The 21,249-nt window shown below is 38.6% G+C and overlaps 1 protein-coding gene across 4 annotated transcripts in view; it reads right to left on the bottom strand.

Moving 5' to 3' along the window:
- Nucleotides 1-21,249, bottom strand: part of OPA1 (OPA1 mitochondrial dynamin like GTPase) — a 93,806-nt gene that overhangs the window by 38,233 nt on the left and 34,324 nt on the right. For all 4 annotated transcript variants that reach the window (XM_036850189.1, XM_036850192.1, XM_036850188.1 and 1 more), the window contains 6 exons: nucleotides 19,542-19,614; nucleotides 19,377-19,449; nucleotides 17,985-18,100; nucleotides 17,010-17,074; nucleotides 16,163-16,239; nucleotides 2,371-2,536 (listed from right to left, as the gene is read on the bottom strand). In XM_036850189.1, coding sequence (XP_036706084.1) covers nucleotides 2,371-2,536; nucleotides 16,163-16,239; nucleotides 17,010-17,074; nucleotides 17,985-18,100; nucleotides 19,377-19,449; nucleotides 19,542-19,614 — 570 coding nt within the window. The remainder of the gene's footprint in view (nucleotides 1-2,370; nucleotides 2,537-16,162; nucleotides 16,240-17,009; nucleotides 17,075-17,984; nucleotides 18,101-19,376; nucleotides 19,450-19,541; nucleotides 19,615-21,249) is intronic.

Below are 21,249 nucleotides of genomic sequence, written 5' to 3'. Positions count from 1 at the left end.
ATAAAATCCATGCTTCCAGACTCACTTGAACCACCTGGCAACAACGGGCCCACGTTCTTGCACACCTTCGCCCGCTGGAGCTGAACAGGAGCTGCCTGTCCCTTCAGAGAAGGCACACAGGCCACATCAGCCACCAGACTCGGTTCAGTTACTTATTTACTTCACTCTCTACAACATCTGAGTTTGCCTGCCTCTTCCATACTGTAAAAAGTTTAAAATTTCTTAATGATTTAGTTTTTTCACATCTTTGCCCTTATGCAAATACATGAGGCAATGTGTCAATACTTTCGAACACAGGTATTATTCAGCCTTGTACTATTGCTAATTCCCAATTATCTGAACAGTGAAAGGACAGCACAGTGTCAAAAGCAATTAAGAACTAAACCTACTTACGACTAAGTGGGCTAGTTAATATTGTATTTTATATCTAGCCCTCTTCGTTTTAAACATTAAGAAATTATGGCATAAAGAAAGGTGACTCTTGGGGCTTCCCTGGTGGCGCAGTGGTTGAGAATCCGCCTGCCAATGCAGGGGACACGGGTTCGAGCCCTGGTCTGGGAAGATCCCACATGCTGTGGAGCAACTGGGCCCGTGAGCCACAATTACTGAGCCTGCACGTCTGGAGCCTGTGCTCCGCAACAAGAGAGGCCGCGATAGTGAGAGGCCCGCGCACCGTGATGAAGAGCGGCCCCCACTTGCCGCAACTGGAGAAAGCCCTCGCACGGAAACGAAGACCTAACACAGTCATAAATAAATAAATAATTTTTTTTAAAAAAAAAGAAGAAAGGTGACTGTCCAAGAATATAGAGTGAGGTATTAAAATCTGTTTCCTGACCTTCAGCAGGTTCACGTCTTTCTACCACACCTATGTGTGAAGGGAGAAAGCAGCAAAAGACAGAATCACTTGCCATTTTTACGATCACTTCTGCTGCTTGAACCTTAGGATATGAAAATGTGCTTTCATGGGACAGGGTCCAGAAAAATGTTAGAGCCAGTAGTGAGGAGAAGAAGTGGCAGCAGCTCTCTAATTACTTTAGGGGGAAATGTGTCGAGACCAGGGGTCAGCAACATGGAGCTTAGATAGAGTGGCTGTAAGAGTTCTTAGAAAAAGAGACTTGAGGAAATTGAGAACAGAGATAAAGAAGCAAGGACTGGGGGCTTCCTTGGTGGCGCAGTGGTTGAGAGTCTGCCTGCTAATGCAGGGGACACGGGCTCGAGCCCTGGTCTGGGAAGATCCCACAGGCCGCGGAGCAACTAGGCCCATGAGCCACAGCTACTGAGCCTGCATGTCTGGAGCCTGTGCTCCACAAGAGAGGCCACAATAGTGAGAGGCCCGCGCACCGCGATGAAGAGTGGCCTCCGCTTGCCACAACTAGAGAAAGCCCTCGCACAGAAATGAAGACCCAACACAGCCAAAAAAAAAAGGTAACAAATGTTCAAGTACAATTGGTGTCTTAAAAAAAAAAAAAAAAAAAGAAGCAAGGACTGGAAAGATAGGAAAGGGGTAAAATACACCTGAATAATTAGACACTGACATTTTGTTTCTAAGGTAGGTATGAAAAACAAAATTTTTAACACGGATTCTAATTTTGTGAGCAACTTCACACTGAAGCAAAGGACACACTGGCTCTTATCTACAACAATCATTCTTCAGAGTAATGTGCCTGGCAAGATCAACTAGGATGATGATCATAATCATCATAATAGCAGCTTGCATTTACCAAATGGTTACTATGGACCAGATTTTGTCTAAGTATTCTACATATGTTAACTCCTTGACTCCGTACAACAATTTGTGACGTAGGCAACACTTTCATCCTTATTTTATAGATGAGAAAACAGGAAGGTTATTAAGCAAATAGCCCAAGGATCGCATAGCTACAAAGTGGTAGAGCCAAGATACATGGGTATCAGAAATGCATTCTCTAAGGCACTTGCTTACAATTCCTAGTCTAACCTTCTGGCAGGGTCCTAACTAAGGAAATAATTATTTAAGTAAAATTGAGCCCTGCAGAAAATCAACAAATAAAATGCTTCATCCATTAAACATTTTCCTTATGGAATCTCTAACCACAGAAGTTAAAAATATTTCACATTCAAACAAATTTTGCCGGTTTTGTTAAGTGCTACCTTTGGAAAGAAAACCAATACCCTCAGACCAACACCATACCAATTAGTAAATTTTTTTGACAGTAGTCACTGGTAGGAGCATTAAGGTTAATCCCAATACAGAGATTAGGAATAAAGAATAAAGGAGCATAAGGACCAAAGAGAAAGATAGTGGCTGTGATAGGAATAAAACCTAAAATTCACAGCTCCTAATCCCTTCAGATAATGCTTCTTACCCATTTAATTAAATTATATCCTAACCTCGACTGCTTTATTAGGAAGCTGCTTATCAGTCCACTGTTTAAGCTTGATATCCACTGTCGTATTAAAAGTTCCAGAATTCATGGTCTGTGCAGCTGGAAGATAGATGTTTTCAATCACATGAGTTGATACTCTTTCCCACAAAGACTGCTGAAGGATTTCCTCCCTGAAATTAAAAAAAAAAAGTTCCAAGAACACCAAATTCAAATATAATATTGTTTTTATAAACAGCTTTATTGACGTATCAACTTACAATAAATTGCACATATTTAAAGTTTTGACATATGTACATGCCTATGTATCACAGCAATCAAGATAATGAACTTATTCATCATCCTCAAAAGTTGTAACCACTGGATCTACTTTCTGTCACTGCAGCTTAGTTTATATTTTCTACAATTTAATATAAATGCAGTCATGTAGCATGTACTCTTATTTTCTCTGTCTTCTTTCATCAGCATAATTACTTTGAGATTCATCCATGTTGTTGTGTATATTAATATTTCACTTCCTTTTTTGCTGAATAATATTCCATTGCATAAATCTGTTTACTTATTCACCTGCTGACGGACATTTGGGCTGTTTCCAGTTGTTGGCTATCACAAATAAAGCTGCTATGAGCATTCATGTACAAGTCTTTGTATGACATATGCTCTTGTTCCTCTTGGGCAAATATCTAGGAGTGGAATGGCTGGATGATATGGTAATTATATATTTAACTTTATAAGATACTGCCAAAATGTTTTCCAGATCAGTTGAACCATTTGACATTCCCACCAGAGTATGAGAGTTCTAGATCCTCTACATCTTGCCAACATTTGGTATGATTAGTCATTTTCATTTTTGTCACTGTAATAGGTTTACAGTGGTATCTCATTATGGTCTTAATTTGCATTTCCCTAATGACTAATAATTCCAAGTGTCTTTTTATGTGTTCATTTACCTAATATTAATACATACTTTATATGTGTTGACTGTGAAGTACAGTCCAAGACTGTAAACTTCTTGGTATGATTTTAACAATTTATCAGACCACAGCACAAAGCACAGAGACATTATGGGATATTGCTAGGTAAAATTGTTCAACATTTTATGATAATATAAAGGATGAATAATCAAGTTGAAAATTCTACCTTTTAAAAGACATCTTACAAGAATACGGTTCTCTAAATAGAAAAAAGAAAACTACTTCAATCAAGAAAAAATTAGAAATCTCTAGAAAATACTTATTTGGCTTCTCCCAAACTAATCTTTACTGTTATACAGTGCTAAAATATACAAAAACACTCTGTTTATCAAATGATCAGTCTTAGGAGTAACCTCACCTTTTAGGATGCAGTTACAAAGCTCAGGGCAACAGAAACACCCCCTTCTGTCCAAAAGCCAAACTGCACTTTTCTTGGGTGAGGAGAGCTAACACTTACTGCCATGCAAGTTGACTCATACTCACTCGATATTTTCTGTAAAATTAAGTCTACTGAGTCAATGAGCTTAGCTGCAGGTCTTCCCTTGCTAATTTTCAGGTCTTTTTCCCCTTACAACCAGAAAACAAAAGAGTATGGGAAGGAGGACAAAACACGCGAAGAAGATAAAGAGGTAAAAACATACAGTTGTAAAATAAATAAGTCATGCGGATGTAATATACAGCATGAAGAACATGACCAATAATATTGTAATAACTTTGCATGGGGACAGATGGTTACTAGACTTATCATGATGACTGTTCCATAATGTATGCAAATGTCAAATCACTACGTAGAGGAGGAGCTTCAAGATGGCGGAAGAGTAAGATGCGGAGATCACCTTCCTCCCCACAAATACATCAGAAATACATCTACATGTGGAACAACTCCTACAGAACACCTACTGAACGCTGGCAGAAGACCTCAGACCTCCCAAAAGGCAAGAAACTCCCCACGTACTTGGGTAGGGCAAAAGAAAAAAGAAAAAACAGAGGCAAAAGAATAGGGACAAGACCTGCACCAGTGGGAGGGAGCTGCGAAGGAGGAAAGGTTTCCACGCGCTAGGAAGCCCCTTCGCGGGTGGAGACTGCGGGGGGCGGAGGGGGGAAGCTTCGGAGCCACGGAGAAGAGTGCAGCAACAGGGGTGCGGAGGGCAAAGTGGAGAGACTCCCGCACAGATGATCGGAGCCGACCAGCACTCACCAGCCCGAGAGGCTTGGCTGCTCACCTGCTGGGGCGGGTGGGGGCTGGGAGCTGAGGCTCGGGCTTCGTAGGTCGGAGGTCAGATCGCAGGGAGAGGACTGGGGTTGGCTGCGTGAACACAGCCTGAAGCGGGCTAGTGTGCCACAGCTAGCCGGGAGGGAGTCCAGGAAATAGTCTGGAGCTGCCGAAGAGACAAGAGACTTTTTCTTGCCTCTCTGTTTCCTGGTGCGCGAGGAGAGGGGATTCAGAGCGCTGCCTAAACAAGGTCCAGAGACGGGCGCAAGCCGCGGCTATCAGCGCGAACTCCAGAGATAGGCATGAGACGCTAAGGCTGCTGCTGCCGCCACCAAGAAGCCTGTGTGCGAGCACAGGTCACTCTCCATACCTCCCCTCCCAGGAGCCTGTGCACCCTGCCACTGCCAGGGTCCCATGATCCAGGGACAACTTCCCCGGGAGAACACATGGCGCGCCTCAGGCTGGTGCAATGTCAGGCTGGCCTCTGCTGCCGCAGGCTTGCCCCGCATCCGTACCCCTCCCTCCCCCCGGCCTGAGTGACTCAGAGCCCCCGAAGCAGCTGCTCCTTTAACCCCATCCTGCCTGAGCGAAGAACAGACGCCCTCAGGCGACCTACATGCAGAGGCGGGTCCAAATCCAAAGCTGAAGCCCGGGAGCTATGCAAACAAAGAAAAGGAAATTTCTCCCAGCAGCCTCAGGAGCAGTGGATTAAATCTCCACAATCAACTTGATGTACCCTGCATCTGTGGAATACCAGAATAGGCAACAAATCATCCAAAATTGAGGAGGTGGACTTTGGGGGCAACGATATATATATATATTTTCCCCCTTTTTCTCTTTTTGTGAGTGTGTATGTGTATGCTTCTCTGTGTGATTTTGTCTGTATAGCTTTGCTTTTACCATTTGTCCTAGTGTTCTGTCTGTCCGTTCTTTTTTTTATTACTTAAAAAAATTTTTTTTCTTAGTAATTATTTTTTATTTTAATAACTTTATTTTATTTTACTTTATTTTATTTTATTTTATCTTCTTTCTTTCTGTCTTTCTTTTTTTTCTCCCTTTTATTCTGAGCTGTGTGGAGGACAGGCTCTTGGTGCTCCAGCCAGGCATCAGGGCTGTGCCACTGAGGTGGGAGAGCCAAGTTCAGGACACTGGTCCACAAGAGGCCTCCCAGCTCCACGTCATATCAAATGGTGAAAATCTCCCAGAGATCTCCATCTCAATGCCAAGACCCAGATCCACTCAATGACCAGCAAGCTACAGTGCAGGGCACCCTATGCCAAACAACTAGCAAGACAGGAACACAACCCCATCCATTAGCACAGAGGCTGCCTAAAATCATAACAAGGCTACAGACACCCCAAAACACACCACCAGACGTGGACCTGCCCACCAGAAAGATAAGATCCAGCCTCATCCACCAGAACACAGGCACTAGTCCCCTCCACCAGGAAGCCTACACAACCCACTGAACCAACCTTAGCCACTGGGGACAGACACCAAAAACAATGGAAACTACGAACTTGCAGACTGCAAAAGGGAGACCCCAAACACAGTAAGTTAAGCAAAATGAGAAGACAGAGAAACACACAGCAGATGAAGGAGCAAGGCAAAAACCCACCAGACCTAACAAATGAAGAGGAAATAGGCATTCTACCTGAAAAAGAATTCAGAATAATGATAGTAAAGATGATCCAAAATCTTGGAAATAGAATGGAGAAAATACAAGAAACGCTTAACAAGGACCTAGAAGAACTAAAGAGCAAACAGAGATGAACAACACAATAAATGAAATTAAAAATTCTCTAGAAGGGATCGATAGCAGAATAACTGAGGCAGAAGAACGGATAAGTGACCTGGAAGATAAAATAGTGGAAATAACTACTGCAGAGCAGAAAAAAGAATGAAAAGAATTGAGGACAGTCTCAGAAACCTCTGGGACAACATTAAACGCACCAACATTCGAATTGTAGGGGTCCCAGAAGAAGAAGAGAAAAAGAAAAGGACTGAGAAAATATTTGAAGAGATTATAGTTGAAAACTTCCCTAATATGGAAAAGGAAATAGTTAATCAAGCCCAGGAAGCACAGAGAGTCCCATACAGGATAAATCCAAGGAGAAACATGCCAAGACACATATTAATCAAACTATCAAAAATTAAATACAAGGAACAAATATTAAAAGCAGCAAGGGAAAAACAACAAGTAACACATAAGGGAATCCCCATAAGGTTAACAGCTGATCTTTCAACTGAAACTCTGCAAGCCAGAAGGGAGTGGCAGGACATATTTAAAGTGATGAAAGAGAAAAACCTACAACCAAGATTACTCTACCCAGCAAGGATCTCATTCAGATTTGACGGAGAAATTAAAAGCTCTACAGACAAGCAAAAGCTAAGAGAATTCAGCACCACCAAACCAGCTTTAAAACAAATGCTAAAGGAACTTCTCTAGGCAGGAAACACAAGAGAAGGAAAAGACCTACAATAATAAACCCCAAACAATTAAGAAAATGGTAATAGGAACATGCATATCGATAATTACCTTAAATGTAAATGGATTAAATGCTCCAACCAAAAGACATACACTGGCTGAATGGATACAAAAACAAGACCCGTATATATGCTGTCTACAAGAGACCGACTTCAGACCTAGGGACACATACAGACTGAAAGTGAGGGGATGGAAAAAGATATTCCACACAAATGGAAATCAAAAGAAAGCTGGAATAGCAATTCTCATATCAGACAAAATAGACTTTAAAACAAAGACTATAACAAGAGACAAAGAAGGACACTACAGGGCTTCCCTGGTGGCGCAGTGGTTGAGAATCTGCCTGCCAATGCAGGGGACACGGGTTCGAGTCCTGGTCTGGGAAGATCCCACATGCCGCGGAGCGACTAGGCCCGTGCGCCACAACTACTGAGCCTGCGCGTCTGGAGCCTGTGCTCCGCAACAAGAGAGGCCGTGATAGTGAGAGGCCCGCGCACCGCGATGAAGAGTGGCCCCCACTTGCTGCAACTAGAGAAAGCCCTCGCACAGAAACGAAGACCCAACACAGCCATAAATAAAATAAATAAATAATAAATAAATAAATAAATAAATAAAAAAAAAAAAGAAGGACACTACATAATGATCAAGGGAGCAATCCAAGAAGAAGATATAACAATTGTAAATATTTATGCACCCAACATAGGAGCACCTCAATACATAAGGCAAATGCTAACAGCCATAAAAGGGGAAATTGACAGTAACACAATAATAGTAGGTGACCTAAACACCCCACGTTCACCAATGGACAGATCATCCAAAATGAAAATAAATAAGGAAACACAAGCTTTAAATGACACATTAGACAAGATAGACTTAATTGATATTTATAGGACATTCCATCCAAAAACAACAGAATACACTTTCTTCTCAAGTGCTCATGGAACATTCTCAAGGATAGATCCTATCTTGGGTCACAAATCAAGCCTTGGAAAATTTAAGGAAATTGAAATCATATCAAGTATCTTTTCTGACCACAATGCTATGAGACTAGATATCAATTACAGGAAAAAATCTGTAAAAAATACAAACACATGGAGGCTACACAATACACTACTTAATAACGAAGTGATCACTGAAGAAATCAAAGAGGAAAACAAAGCATACCTAGAAACAAATGATAATGAAAACACAACGACCCAAAACCTATGGGATGCAGCAAAAGCAGTTCTAAGAGCGAAGTTTATAGCTATACAAGCCTACCTCAAGAAACAAGAAACATCTCAAATAAACAACCTAACCTTACACCTAAAGCAATTACAGAAAGAACAAAAAAAACCCCAAAGTTAGCAGAAGGAAAGAAATCATAAAGATCAGATCAGAAATAAATGAAAAAGAAATGCAGAAAAAGATAGCAAAGATCAATAAGACTAAAAGTTAGTTCTTTGAGAAGATAAACAAAATTGATAAACCATTAGCCAGACTTAGCAAGAAAAAAAGGGAGAAGACTTAAATCAATAGAATTAGAAATGAAAAAGGAGAAGTAACAACTGACACTGTAGAAATACAAAGGATTATGAGAGATTACTATAAGCAACAATATGCCAATAAAATGGACAACCTGGAAGAAATGGAAAAATTCTTAAAAATGCAAAACCTTCCAAGACTGAACCAGGAAGAAATAGAAAATATGAACAGACCAATCACAAGCACTGAAATTGAAACTGTGATTAAAAATCTTCCAACAAACAAAAGCCCAGGACCAGATAGCTTCACAGGCGAATTCTATCAAACATTTAGAGAAGAGCTAACACCTATCCTTCTCAAACTCTTCCAAATATAGTAGAGGTAGGAACACTCCCAAACTCATTCTACGAGGTCACCATCACTCTGATACCAAAACCAGACGAAGATGTCACAAAGAAAGAAAACTACAGGCCAATATCACTGATGAACATAGATGCAAAAATCCTCAACAAAATACTAGCCAACACAATCCAACAGCACATTAAAAGGATCATACACCATGATCAAGTGGGGTTTATCCCAGGAATGCAAGGATTCTTCAATATATGCAAATCAATCAACGTGATACACCATATTTACAAATTGAAGGAGAAAAACCATATGATAATCTCAATAGATGTAGAGAAAGCTTTTGACAAAATTCAACACCCATTTGATAAAAACCCTCCAGAAAGTAGGCACAGAGGGAACTTTCCTCAACATAATAAAGGCCATATATGACAAACCCACAGCCAACATCGTCGTCAATGGTGAAAAACTAAAACCATTTCCACTAAGATCAGGAACAAGACAAGGTTGCCCACTCTCACCACTATTATTCAACATAGTTTTGGAAGTGTTAGCCACAGCAATCAGAGAAGAAAAAGAAATAAAAGGAATCCAAACGGAAAAGAAGAAGTAAAGCCGTCACTGTTTGCAGATGACATGATACTATACATAGAGAATCCTAAAGATGCTACCAGAAAACTACTAGAGCTAACCAATGAATTTGGTAAAGTAGCAGGATAAAAATTAATGCACAGAAATCTCTTGCATTCCTACACACTAATGATGAAAAATCTGAAAGTGAATTTAAGAAAACATTCCCATTTACCATTGCAACAAAAAGAATAAAATATCTAGGAATAAACCTACCTAAGGAGACAAAAGACCTGTATGCAGAAAATTATAAGACACTGATGAAAGAAATTAAAGATGATACAAATAGATGGAGAGATATACCATGTTCTTGGATTGGAAGAATCAACATTGTGAAAATGACTATACGACCCAAAGCAATCTACAGATTCAATGTAATCCCTATCAAACTACCATTGGCATTTTTCACAGAACTAGAACAAAAAATTTCACAATTTGTATGGAAACACAAAAGACCCCGAATAGCCAAAGCAATCTTGAGAAAGAAAAACGGAGCTGGAGGTATCAGGCTCCCCGACTTCAGACTATACTACAAAGCTACAGTAATCAAGACAGTATGGTAGTGGCACAGAAACAGAAATATAGCTCAATGGAACAGGATGGAAACCCCAGAGATAAACCCACGCACATATGGTCACCTTATCTTTGATAAAGGAGGCAAGAATATACAGTGGAGAACAGACAGCCTCTTCAATAAGCGGTGCTGGGAAAACTGGACAGCTACATGTAAAAGAATAAAATTAGAACACTCCCTAACACCACACACACAAATAAACTCAATGTGGATTAAAGACCTAAATGTAAGGCCAGACACCATCAAACTCTTAGAGGAAAACATAGGCAGAACACTCTATGACATAAATCACAGCAAGATCCTTTTTGACCCACCTCCTAGAGAAATGGAAATAATAACAAAAATAAATAAATGGGACCTAATGAAACTTAAAAGCTTTTGCACAGCAAAGGAAACCATAAACAAGACGAAAAGACAACCTTCAGAATGGGAGAAAATATTTGCAAATGAAGCAATTGACAAAGGATTAATCTCCAAAACATACAAGCAACTCATGCAGCTCAATATCAAAAAATCAAACAACCCAATCCAAAAATGGGCAGAAGACCTAAACAGACATTTCTCCAAAGAAGATATACAGATTGCCAACAAACACATGAAAGTATGCTGAATATCATTAATCATTAGAGAAATGCAAATCAAAACTACAATGAGATATCATCTCACACCGGTCAGAATGGCCACCATCAAAAAATCTACAAACAATAAATGTTGGAGAGGGTGTGGAGAAAAGGGAACCTTCTTGCACTGTTGGTGGGAATGTAAACTGATACAGCCACTTTGGAGAACAGTATGGAATTTTCTCAAAAAACTAAAAATAGAACTACCATACGACCCAGCAATCCCACTACTGGGCATATACCCTGAGAAAACCATAATTCAAAAAGAGTCATGTACCACAATGTTCAGTGCAGCTCTATTTACAATATCCAGGACATGGAAGCAACCTAAGTGTCCATGAACAGATGAATGGATAAAGAAGATGTGGCACATATATACAATGGAATATTACTCAGCCATAAAAGGGAACGAAACTGAGTTATTTGTAGCGAGGTGGATGGATCTAGAGACTGTCATACAGAGTGAAGTAAGTCAGAAAGAGAAAAACAAAAAGAAAATGGTCAGAAGAACCTAGGAGCAAGACGGGAATAAAGATGCAGACCTACTAGAGAATGGACTTGAGGATACAGGGAGGGGGAAGGGTAAGCTGGGACAAAGTGAGAGAGTGGCATGGACATATATACACTACCAAATGTAAAATTGATAGCTAGTGGGAAGCAGCCGCATAGCACAGGGAGATCAGCTCGGTGCTCTGTGACCACCTAGAGGGGTGGGATAGGGAGGGTGGGAGGGAGGGAGATGCAAGAGGGAAGAGATATGGGGACATATGTATATGTATAACTGATTCACTTTGTTATAAAGCAGAAACTGACATACCATTGTAAAGCAATTATACTCTAATAAAGATGTTAAAAAAAATCACTATGTAGTGCACTGAAAGTAACATAATATTGTATGTCAACTATATTTCAATACAAACAAAAGGAAGGAAAGAAGGAAAGAAGGAAAGAGAGAGAAAGAGTATGTGGAGAGAATAAATCACTGAGGATCAAAAGGACAAAGTCCATTTAGTCACGGCATTAATGACAGATAATGGGAGAATTTTAAGAGCAAGGTGGAAGAAAAGAAGTTTGTCAGGGCCATCTACTCAGACAATTTTAAACACAAACTCAAGATATCTGAAAGATGAACAGAAAATCAGGATACAGCCTCTGATCACGAAGGTCTTTTGCTGCTCCTGTCTCAGAACAGACATGGTCTGTTAATCTCTTCCTAGGAGTCTACGGGACAGGACTCTACAACCCAGACACCCTTTCGAGGAGATCATAACAAAATTCCAGACCACCAAATTCTGACAAGCCTTAGGTAACTTTCTCAAAGGAGGCTGCAGCTTCCCAATCCACCAAAGGTGGCTGCTGTCACTTATCCTTACCCAGCTCACTTGCCCTTTCATCACTAAGCTGCTGTCCTCTGTCCCGACTCCCCCTCCTCCCCTCCATCACAATAACTTTTATTGTGCCTCCAATACCTTGTTCCATAACAAACAAACCATTTTATATTCTCATTCTTTCCCTTTTCCTTGCATCTTCAAACCTTTCCTCACCCTCCCTTACAGGCAGTAACTGTCCTCAAATTCTGCTGCCTGGAAGCTGCTCATTAGCTGAGCGTGCTTCAGAGTCAGGAAGTGGAAACTATGTTCTCCTTACCCCACAATCTCTCTTCCAGACCATCAGTCCTCTACTCACATCGACCAGTTCCCCCAGTATATATTCTAGGTGATTGTAGACTTCTTCTCTAAGTTTTGCCATCATCCAGGGATAAATACCACTAAGACACAAAATACAATTACCATTATAGTTCTATTTATCACCCCCTTTATCTCCTGAACTTTACCTATATGCCCTTTTAATTAAATTTTTTTTCAAAATGAAAATATCTTCTTTTAAAGCAGAGGACTTACTCCATATAATAATTTAAAACCAATACAGAAAAAGTAAGAAGTCCTCCATAATTTCTCTTTCACTAAATGACCACTATTCACAGCTTAATTTATCATTAAAAATATTCAATGTCTACATTACTATTTGTGTGTGTTTACACAGGTGATATTACACATACTGTTTAAAAAATATAATATTAAAGTATATTATACATAGTTTTCCATGTTGACATCCTATATTTTTCAATGGCTGCATAGTAATCCACTCTATGGATAAAGCAAATATTATGTAATTCCAAATAAAAACAGAAGTTTTCAATTTTTTACACTTATAAACAAAACCATGGTGAAGATTCTTATGCGTTCATCTTCGTCAAAAATATCTTCAGGGGCTTCCCTGGTGGCCCAGTGGTTGAGAATCCGCCTGCAAATGCAGGGGACACGGGTTCGAGCCCTGGTTTGGGAAGATCCCACATGCCGCAGAGCAGCTGGGCCCGTGAGCCACAACTACTGAGCCTGCGCATCTGGAGCCTGTGCTCCGCAACAAGAGAGAGCCACGATAGTGAGAGGCCTGTGCACCGCGATGAAGAGTGGCCCCCACGTGCCGCAACTAGAGAAAGCCCTCACATAGAAACGAAGACCCAACTCAACCATAAATAAGTAAATAAAAATGGAGATTTCTTAAAAAAAACAAAAACAAAAACAAACAAACAAACAAATAAATCTTCATTTCCATAGAGCCCTAGCAATATAATTATTGGATATAGATGTACTCAGTGTTTAACTGACTCCTCTTCTCCATTACCTACACATCCAATCTCTAAATCCTGTCAATTCTATCCTCTAGGTAACCTCTCAAATATCTCAAAAATGCCTCCTCTTCTCCACCTGCACAACCACTATTCAAGTTCAAGCCACTATCTCTTCTGGTCTAGATTATTTCAACAGTCAACTGTCTCCTTGCTCAGTTTTTTCCACCTGTATTCCACTTTCCCTACTACAAAAATCTTTCTAAAATGCAAATCTGCCTAAACCTCTTCATTGGCCCTCACTGGTTGTGGGATAAATTTCAAGCTTCTAAACATGGTTTCTAAGGCCCTTAATTATCTATATCTTGCTTATATCCACCGTTTCATCTCTGCCTCTTGCCTCCTTCTATGCTAAAGCCATAGGTACCTGTCTTCAATTACCTGTATCACTTTTCTTGCTCTCACCTCTTGGCCTCTGCAATATTCTGGTCACTGCCTTTACCTAGCATCTATTCACTCTTTAAATCTCAAATTATAAGAAATCTTTTTGGATTCCTTACATCTGAGTTAGGGTACTTAACTGTGCATTCTCATATTCCTTTCATTCTTTTAACTTCAACAAAATAAACTTAATACTTTTCACCAAAAATTGTATGTATACTGCGATACCATTTTTAAGTGTATTTCTATAAATCCTGCCAGCTATCCTTCTAAATAAGGATAAAATAACTATCTCCTGCTTAGTGTTCGTAATCGACTCCTAAAGATCAAGTATATTGTGTGAAAGCGCTGAGAGCCTGTATCTTACTCTAATGAATCATATGTCAAATCTACACCTCCAATAACTTTCTTAAAATATGATTGAAGTATAGAATGACAAAATGCTTGTAACAGTGTTTCCATATTACCAAATACAGATCAAACAGTCCTGTGACTTAAATAATTATAAACATCTTAGAGGTGTATCCTAAAATGTCACATAAGGCATTAAGCAGCAAAAAGACGCTACCTGATACAACATCAACTATGTCACAAAAATAAAACATTTTGGGTGCAATGCAGTTGAAATCAATGTGGCACAAACAGCTAAGATTAGGACCTGCTATTTTGATCTATGTTTGTGTTAAGCTACAGCGTCTGGGGAAAAACTGTGGGGCGGGGGTGGGGGGGTGGTGATGAAAAGATCCAGCAGCTCAAAGAATAAATCTCTAGCAGCCAGATGTCCTAGTTCTCTCCCTTGCCTTCTCAATAGGCAATCTGGCAATATAGGTTTCTTGTCCCTTCACAAATTCCCTTCATCACCCATGTGTTAAGTAAATTAGATTTATCTTCAAGGCTCGCTTAAGTGTAGGTACAGTTTGATTTCAGACTTGCTCTGTCCAAACAAAACTAACCATTCCATTTGATGATGCCAGAAGTTCACAGAGGCACCACATTTTTCTCCCATAAATAGCATTATGAGTTATTATAGTTTACAAATCACTTTTTCTGTAACATTATCTTCATACAACCTAGTAAGGTAAGTAGTACTATTCATTCTGTGTGTACGTGTATATGTATATACTATACACATACATACATATATATAACATACATATCTATCTCTTGCAAACTTCAAAAGCTGGATGACTTATAGAAAGCCATAGAACTGGCTTAAAATACAAATAATAATGATAATAAGTTTTTTTTTTGTGTGTGTATATATATATATATATATATATATATATATATATATATATGATTAATCAATCAACAAATACGATAAAATCAGAATTCTTTTTTAGATAAGGAGAGAGATTAAAAATAGGCAAATTTTGACTACTTGAAGAGAGAAAAAGGTTCACTACTGAGGAAGAAAGGGCACCAACATAAGGAAACTAGTAGTACTGAATACAAACTTAAGGACTGGACACTACTGTCTAAGTTAAATTTTGATAATCTTCAACTGAGCAAACAGAAGAGTTACAGAAAATATTCATAATAAATGGCAGTTCTGCTCCAAGAATAATAAATTCTTAAAATACTACAGACTTCATTATAAAGATAATTTTTATACAAGGGATTTGTTAATTAAAATACGATTATAAAAATTTAAAATTTAAGCTATTTATACATAGCTTGCTTGAGGTACATGGAACCTATTTTGGTTACTGCCATTCCAACATATTTAAGAGTGCCAATATTTACATAAAACATAAATTGAAGGTGACACTTGGCCCTAAAAGCGATTTGCATGAGTATTTTTCAAAAGAATGCATTTACTTGCTATTTAAAAAAAAAATCTCAAATAGGATTCAATTTCAAATGTGATTTGTACAAAACATATCAGACACATATTACAAAAGCACCGGTGTTCTTATGCAGATGTGAGAATTTGAAAGTAATATACTCTTCTCCGTTTACAAATCAATTTTCTCTGTAGTTTTGTTCTCTATGTGTAATCCAACAAGAGCAACCAGTTTTGATAGACTGTTTGATACTTAGCTAAAGCACAATTTGATAAAACTTTTACCTAAATGATTTTATAGAAATCAAAATTATGTATTTATTAAGTATACGATAAGGAAAAACCTAAGATGAATGAAGATTTCAAAAGAGCATAGAGAAAGCTATCTTTCAGAATATCTCTTCTCAGAGATATATAATAAATACATAATTCATTATACTTAAAATACTTAATTGGTTAGACTAGAATAGTGGTTAGATTTTGCAAAAAAACATACTTTTATGTCCTTGCCTATTTACTAAGTGTTTGGGGGGGCAGGCTAAGGCTACAATAAATCACTGCTTTATCAATCTAAATTTTAGTATTCCATTATAATTCACATAGTAAAGTCTGAGAAAAGGTCCAATACTCACCAGTGTTTTGGAGTAACCTGGCTCAGACTGATAACTTCATCAAGGATTTCATTTTTAGCTTTTTCAAACAGTTCGTTCTAGGCAATATAGATACACGTAAGTAAGATTTTCATAAGATAGTCAATTTGCCCTGCCATGATTTTCAGAGATAACTAAAAGGAAGGCCTCTGACAAGCTACTGGCTGGGCTTAGGTTTGAAGCATGCCTGACCAGCAAGTAACGCTCTTCTCTTCTAGTCTCTTTCTTTAGGAATGCCAATATCCAGATAAGGACAAAGAAACTGACACACATGTCTACCTTATTCACTCAACTCTGAATGCAGTTTTTCACAGAACATTTGTTCAGGTAAGTTTTTTACGTAACAAACGTTATGTGAAAGTTATCAACGCACATTAATTTAGTGTATTAGTAACAGTAATCTGATGCTGTGTTTTACAACTGATGGCATTTTAAAATCAAGGAAAACCAATACTTAAGACCTATTAACTTAGAGTATAAACAGTGAAAAGGTTAAAAAGCTGATGTATAATTTTTAAGTTTACATTACATATATGTTAATTTATAAGACCTTGAAAGACTATTCTTCACCTTCCCAGAAAAAAATTTTGAACACTTGTTTGGATATCCTATGATCCCTAATTATTTTTATTATTATGTAATAAATAATTTAAATTATTTGCAAAAGTGACAACTGTTCCTGGAAATGTATTCTTGCAACTCTAAATTAGTAATCATGGTTAAAACCAAAACAATTTAGCTTACCAGATTTTGCTCGTCAACATAAATTTTGTTAGAGCACAATACTAAATTAGATATATACAAAATACATGAGGTACATAAATGTTACCCGGTCAAGTTCTCGCAGGCGAGGATAGTTATTCTTCCACTCAGTTTCAAGGTTAAAACGTGTTGCTGAGGAAGAAGGAAAAATGCTCAAGTTTGAGGATTCTCTTCAGTTCCAGATGCAGTGGTTAAAGGCTATCTCTCACATATCTGCTATATTAACTGAATTTCTTAGTGTGCACAGATAGCTCCTGAGTACTCTGGGCTCTCAATATCTCAGAATAGCATTATTGCAACAGCTTTCCAAACTAATCCCTTTGACTTTAGTTTCTCCATTTTCAATCCACAAAGCTCACAGCTGACACAATTTAGTACAGCTGCTAAGAGCATGGGATTCTGAAGTCACACCACCAACTCAATCCTGATTTTGAACCCCATTCAAATCCTGGGTCTATTATCTATTACTGTTTGATGCTGGGTGTGTTACTTAGGTAAATTATTCTCTGCCTCAGTTTGCTCTTCTGTAAGATGAGACTAATACTTACAAGGTTGCTGAGGGACTAATGGGATAAATAGGTAGGCTTTCCTAATGAGAAAAGGGAAGGAGGATATACTCTCACCAAATGAAACTACGGAGGCAAGCAAAGCCATGGAACAGGAAAGCGTGGGATTCAGGAACCAGTACAATGTAGCTGAAAGTACACTGGCTGCTCTGCTTCCCAACACATCTCCTCTCTTTCCTCTAAAAAGGCGGAATCTGAGTTCTCTATAGTTATACTAGGTTCTTTCTCCCAAACACTACTGCAAACTTTCTGTTTAAATTTTGTAATGTGCTCCTAGCACCGTTTCCCCTGAAAGGAAAAATCCTGCTCTCATACAACTGAAGATTTGTATTTTTCCTTTTCCTACATACTATCTTACAGTAAATGAATGAAAAGCAACTGTTAAAGAAAAGGAAGTAAAGAACCTGATGGATGCCCAAGACTGCCAGCTAATAAAATATCTAAATTTGAGAGTTTATTTTAAAAACCCAACTTACCTTTGAAACTGTCGGCCTGTTGTTCAACTGACTCTCGTACCATTTTCCAAAAGCAGTCCGATACAGCAAGGCTTAGATTTCTTGTAGTCACCTGGTGTGCCTTTAGCATGCTTGTCCTACAAAACAATAACCAGAGCTAAAGTATATTAAAGTGGCAGAAAGGACAACACTATCACCAAGTTTGAGAATGTGCTTGTTATAACATGAGAATAGCCACTTAATCATTTTATACTAGGGCGGTCCAATGAACTTTCTGTGATGAGGAAAATAATCTATACCCGTGCTGTCCAATATGGTAGCTACTAGTCACATGGGGTTATTGACCCCTTGAAATGTGTGGCTAGTGTGACTGAGGAACTCAAATTTTCCTTCTATTTAATGTTAACTAATTTAAATTTAGAGACTTCCCTGGTGGCACAGTGGTTAAGAGTCTGCCTGCCAGTGTAGGGTACATGGGTTCGAGCCCTGGTCCGGGAGGATCCCACATGCCGCAGAGCAACTAAGCCCGTGTGCCACAACTACTGAGCCTGCGCTCTAGAACCTGCAAGCCACAACTACTAAGCCCACGCCACCTAGAGCCCATGCTCCACAACAAGAGAAGCCACCGCAATGAGAAGCCTGCGCACCGCAACAAAGCCCCTGCTTGCTGAAAGTAGAGAAAACACGCGCGTCCAACAAAGAACCAACACAGCCAAAAATAAATAAATAAATTTATTTTAAAATAAATAAGTAAATAAATTTAAACAAGCACACAAGGCTAGTGACCACTGTATTGGATAGCATAGTTCTACCCACATGCCAGATCCCAACCCAACAGACAATTCTCAAGACTACATGTGAAAAGACTACCTTGGCTTACTATACTAATATAGAGGCAAACACATTCTTCCAGTTCAAGAGACTCTCTACATGTTATAATGTTTTAAAATTCAGTTGCCCTTTAGCTTTTCCTCTTTGCTTTTCTGCAGTATCTTATTTTCTGTTAATTTCTGTCAATATCTATTTAAGGACACCCCTTTCACACTCCCACCCCTCACTCCAACTTTCCCCAATACTGTAAGAGAAATGTGTACACGCATTTAAACATGTAAGTGTTGATTTTAAAAAATCAACTTATAAGTAAAACAACTTAAGTGGTGTCAGTGTGGTCTCCAATGCCCATATGCCAAGGGGCAGTTTATTACAACAGCATGTACTGTACTGTGTGATAAACTGCTCCCAATTCTGTCAGAGTAGCTTGAGGACTTGCTTATTAAATACAGATCGCTATTTGGGAATTCAGTTCTGGAAATTCAATGTTAAACTGATAGCTATAAAACAAACTTTTAAATGAAAATAGTTGAAGCTACTCCCTCACTATAAATTCTTTAAATATTTAAACAAGATACCTACTTTAGGAGTTTTGAATTCTGAAAAAATTCTTCTTCATAGTCTCTTATAGCGTCAATGCTTTCAGAGCTGTTTCCTAGGGAGAGATGATGGTAAAGTTTTCACTAAGAAAATTCATTTTTATTATTTGAAAACAACAAAAAACTATAATAATCTGTCTTTGCATACCTTTTCCTGTTACAACAGCAAAATAACCTAGAGCTTTCATTGGGAAGAGTTTTCCTTCAATTATCTGCTGAATCTATTTTCAAAAGTGGGAAAAATAAACAGATGCAAGTTTACATAATTTTTAAAGCATAACATGCTATTTAGAAAGCAAATTTAATAATGCTATATATGTATACGTTTAGGTAAATATATGTCCGTACAAAAGTACTGAAATGTATCTCAATTGCTATATATGTCTGTACAAAAGTACTGAAATGCATTTCAATTGCTATTTGAGGAAAAAATTAAATACATTTAATTTTGTTATATTAAAAATGTATTATTAAAACGTAAGTACCAAAATTAGAACTTGGAATGACATATAGAGCTTTGGAGTCAGGCCTTAGTTTGAATTTCCGCTCTGGCACTTACTAGGTGTGTGGCCTTAAGTAAGCTACTTAACTTTTTCAAAATGGTAGTTGAAAAGATTATACGATACTTAACACAGTGCCAGGCATGCAGAAGCACACAATAATAGTAGCTGCTATTATTATTTCCCCAATAACTAAATTCTAACAAAGTTGGACGGTCTTTTTTTTCTTTTTCTTTTTTTAACTCTGTAAGAAAAAAGAATTTGGATCCATTGGTTCTCAACTCTTTTAGGGTCAAAACTCCTTTTCTAAATGAAATAAAAACTACAGACTCTGTCTCCAGAAAAATGCACATTTGCACAGAGATCTATCATTCACACATAACATAAAAGAGTTCCTACTCCCAGAAGCTCATTCAGATTAATACTGAGGTAAGAATCCCTCCTCTAAGACAAGTTACATTTCTAAGCTAATGCTGAATCTTTGGTATAAAAAAAGACTGATAGAAGCTTCAACTGTATTCAAAGGAAATGCAAACTCCTTATCCTAAAGAAGAGGAGAAAGAAATGAAAGGAATGATGGGAAATGGGAAGGAAGCACAGAAATTTGCTTCTACCTCACTTCTCCCCTCCTCCCTATCAGGACCAATACTGCCAAAGGCAGGCCTTACCCTTAAAAATAAGGCAAAGCTAAGGTCACGGAGGCTGTACAGAAAAGAGTTAACGCAGCAGGCCTGAGACTGCTGTCCTCAGAAAGGCCTGCTTGTCCTTGGCTGGCATCTGGGAACTTAACTGGTAAACAATTCCCTACACTGATATAAAACTTTCCCTAAATAACAGTGGCTCATTGTGTAATCCATGTGGTTTATGCTGAACATCTGCTTTCCTTTGGATGTCTGGAATCTTGGTACTTGAGAGTGGCTACATGAACAGCCCCTGATAAAAACCCTAGGTGCTGCATCTCTAATGAGTAACTTGTTGCTGGCAGGATTAAGCATTTTCTGTATGACTCTACTAGGAAAGAACTCTTGGAAACGTGAGCTTGGTTTCCTTCAGATATCACCTTTTGCACCTTCTCCTTTTGTAATTTTGCTTTGCATCCTATCATTGTAATAAAATCTTAGGTGGAAGTATGACTATGTACTGAGTCCTGTGAGTCCTTCTACGGAATCAGGGAGCCTAAGGGTGGTCTGTCTTGGGAACCCCATCACAGAGGCATAGTCCTACAGAGTTTCGGATGGGAAAAAGAGAAATTCTAAGCAGTGGCCCGAGGGATGGGTACTTATATCTGAAGTTGTTCCATGGGGGATGAAGACATAATAACAACAGATGACAGCCACCATTTACATAACACTTTTT

The sequence above is a fragment of the Balaenoptera musculus genome, chromosome 4 (assembly GCF_009873245.2).
Source record: "Balaenoptera musculus isolate JJ_BM4_2016_0621 chromosome 4, mBalMus1.pri.v3, whole genome shotgun sequence".
In the NCBI taxonomy this organism is placed as follows: domain Eukaryota; kingdom Metazoa; phylum Chordata; class Mammalia; order Artiodactyla; family Balaenopteridae; genus Balaenoptera; species Balaenoptera musculus.
This window is presented reverse-complemented; position numbering and strand designations above follow the sequence as displayed.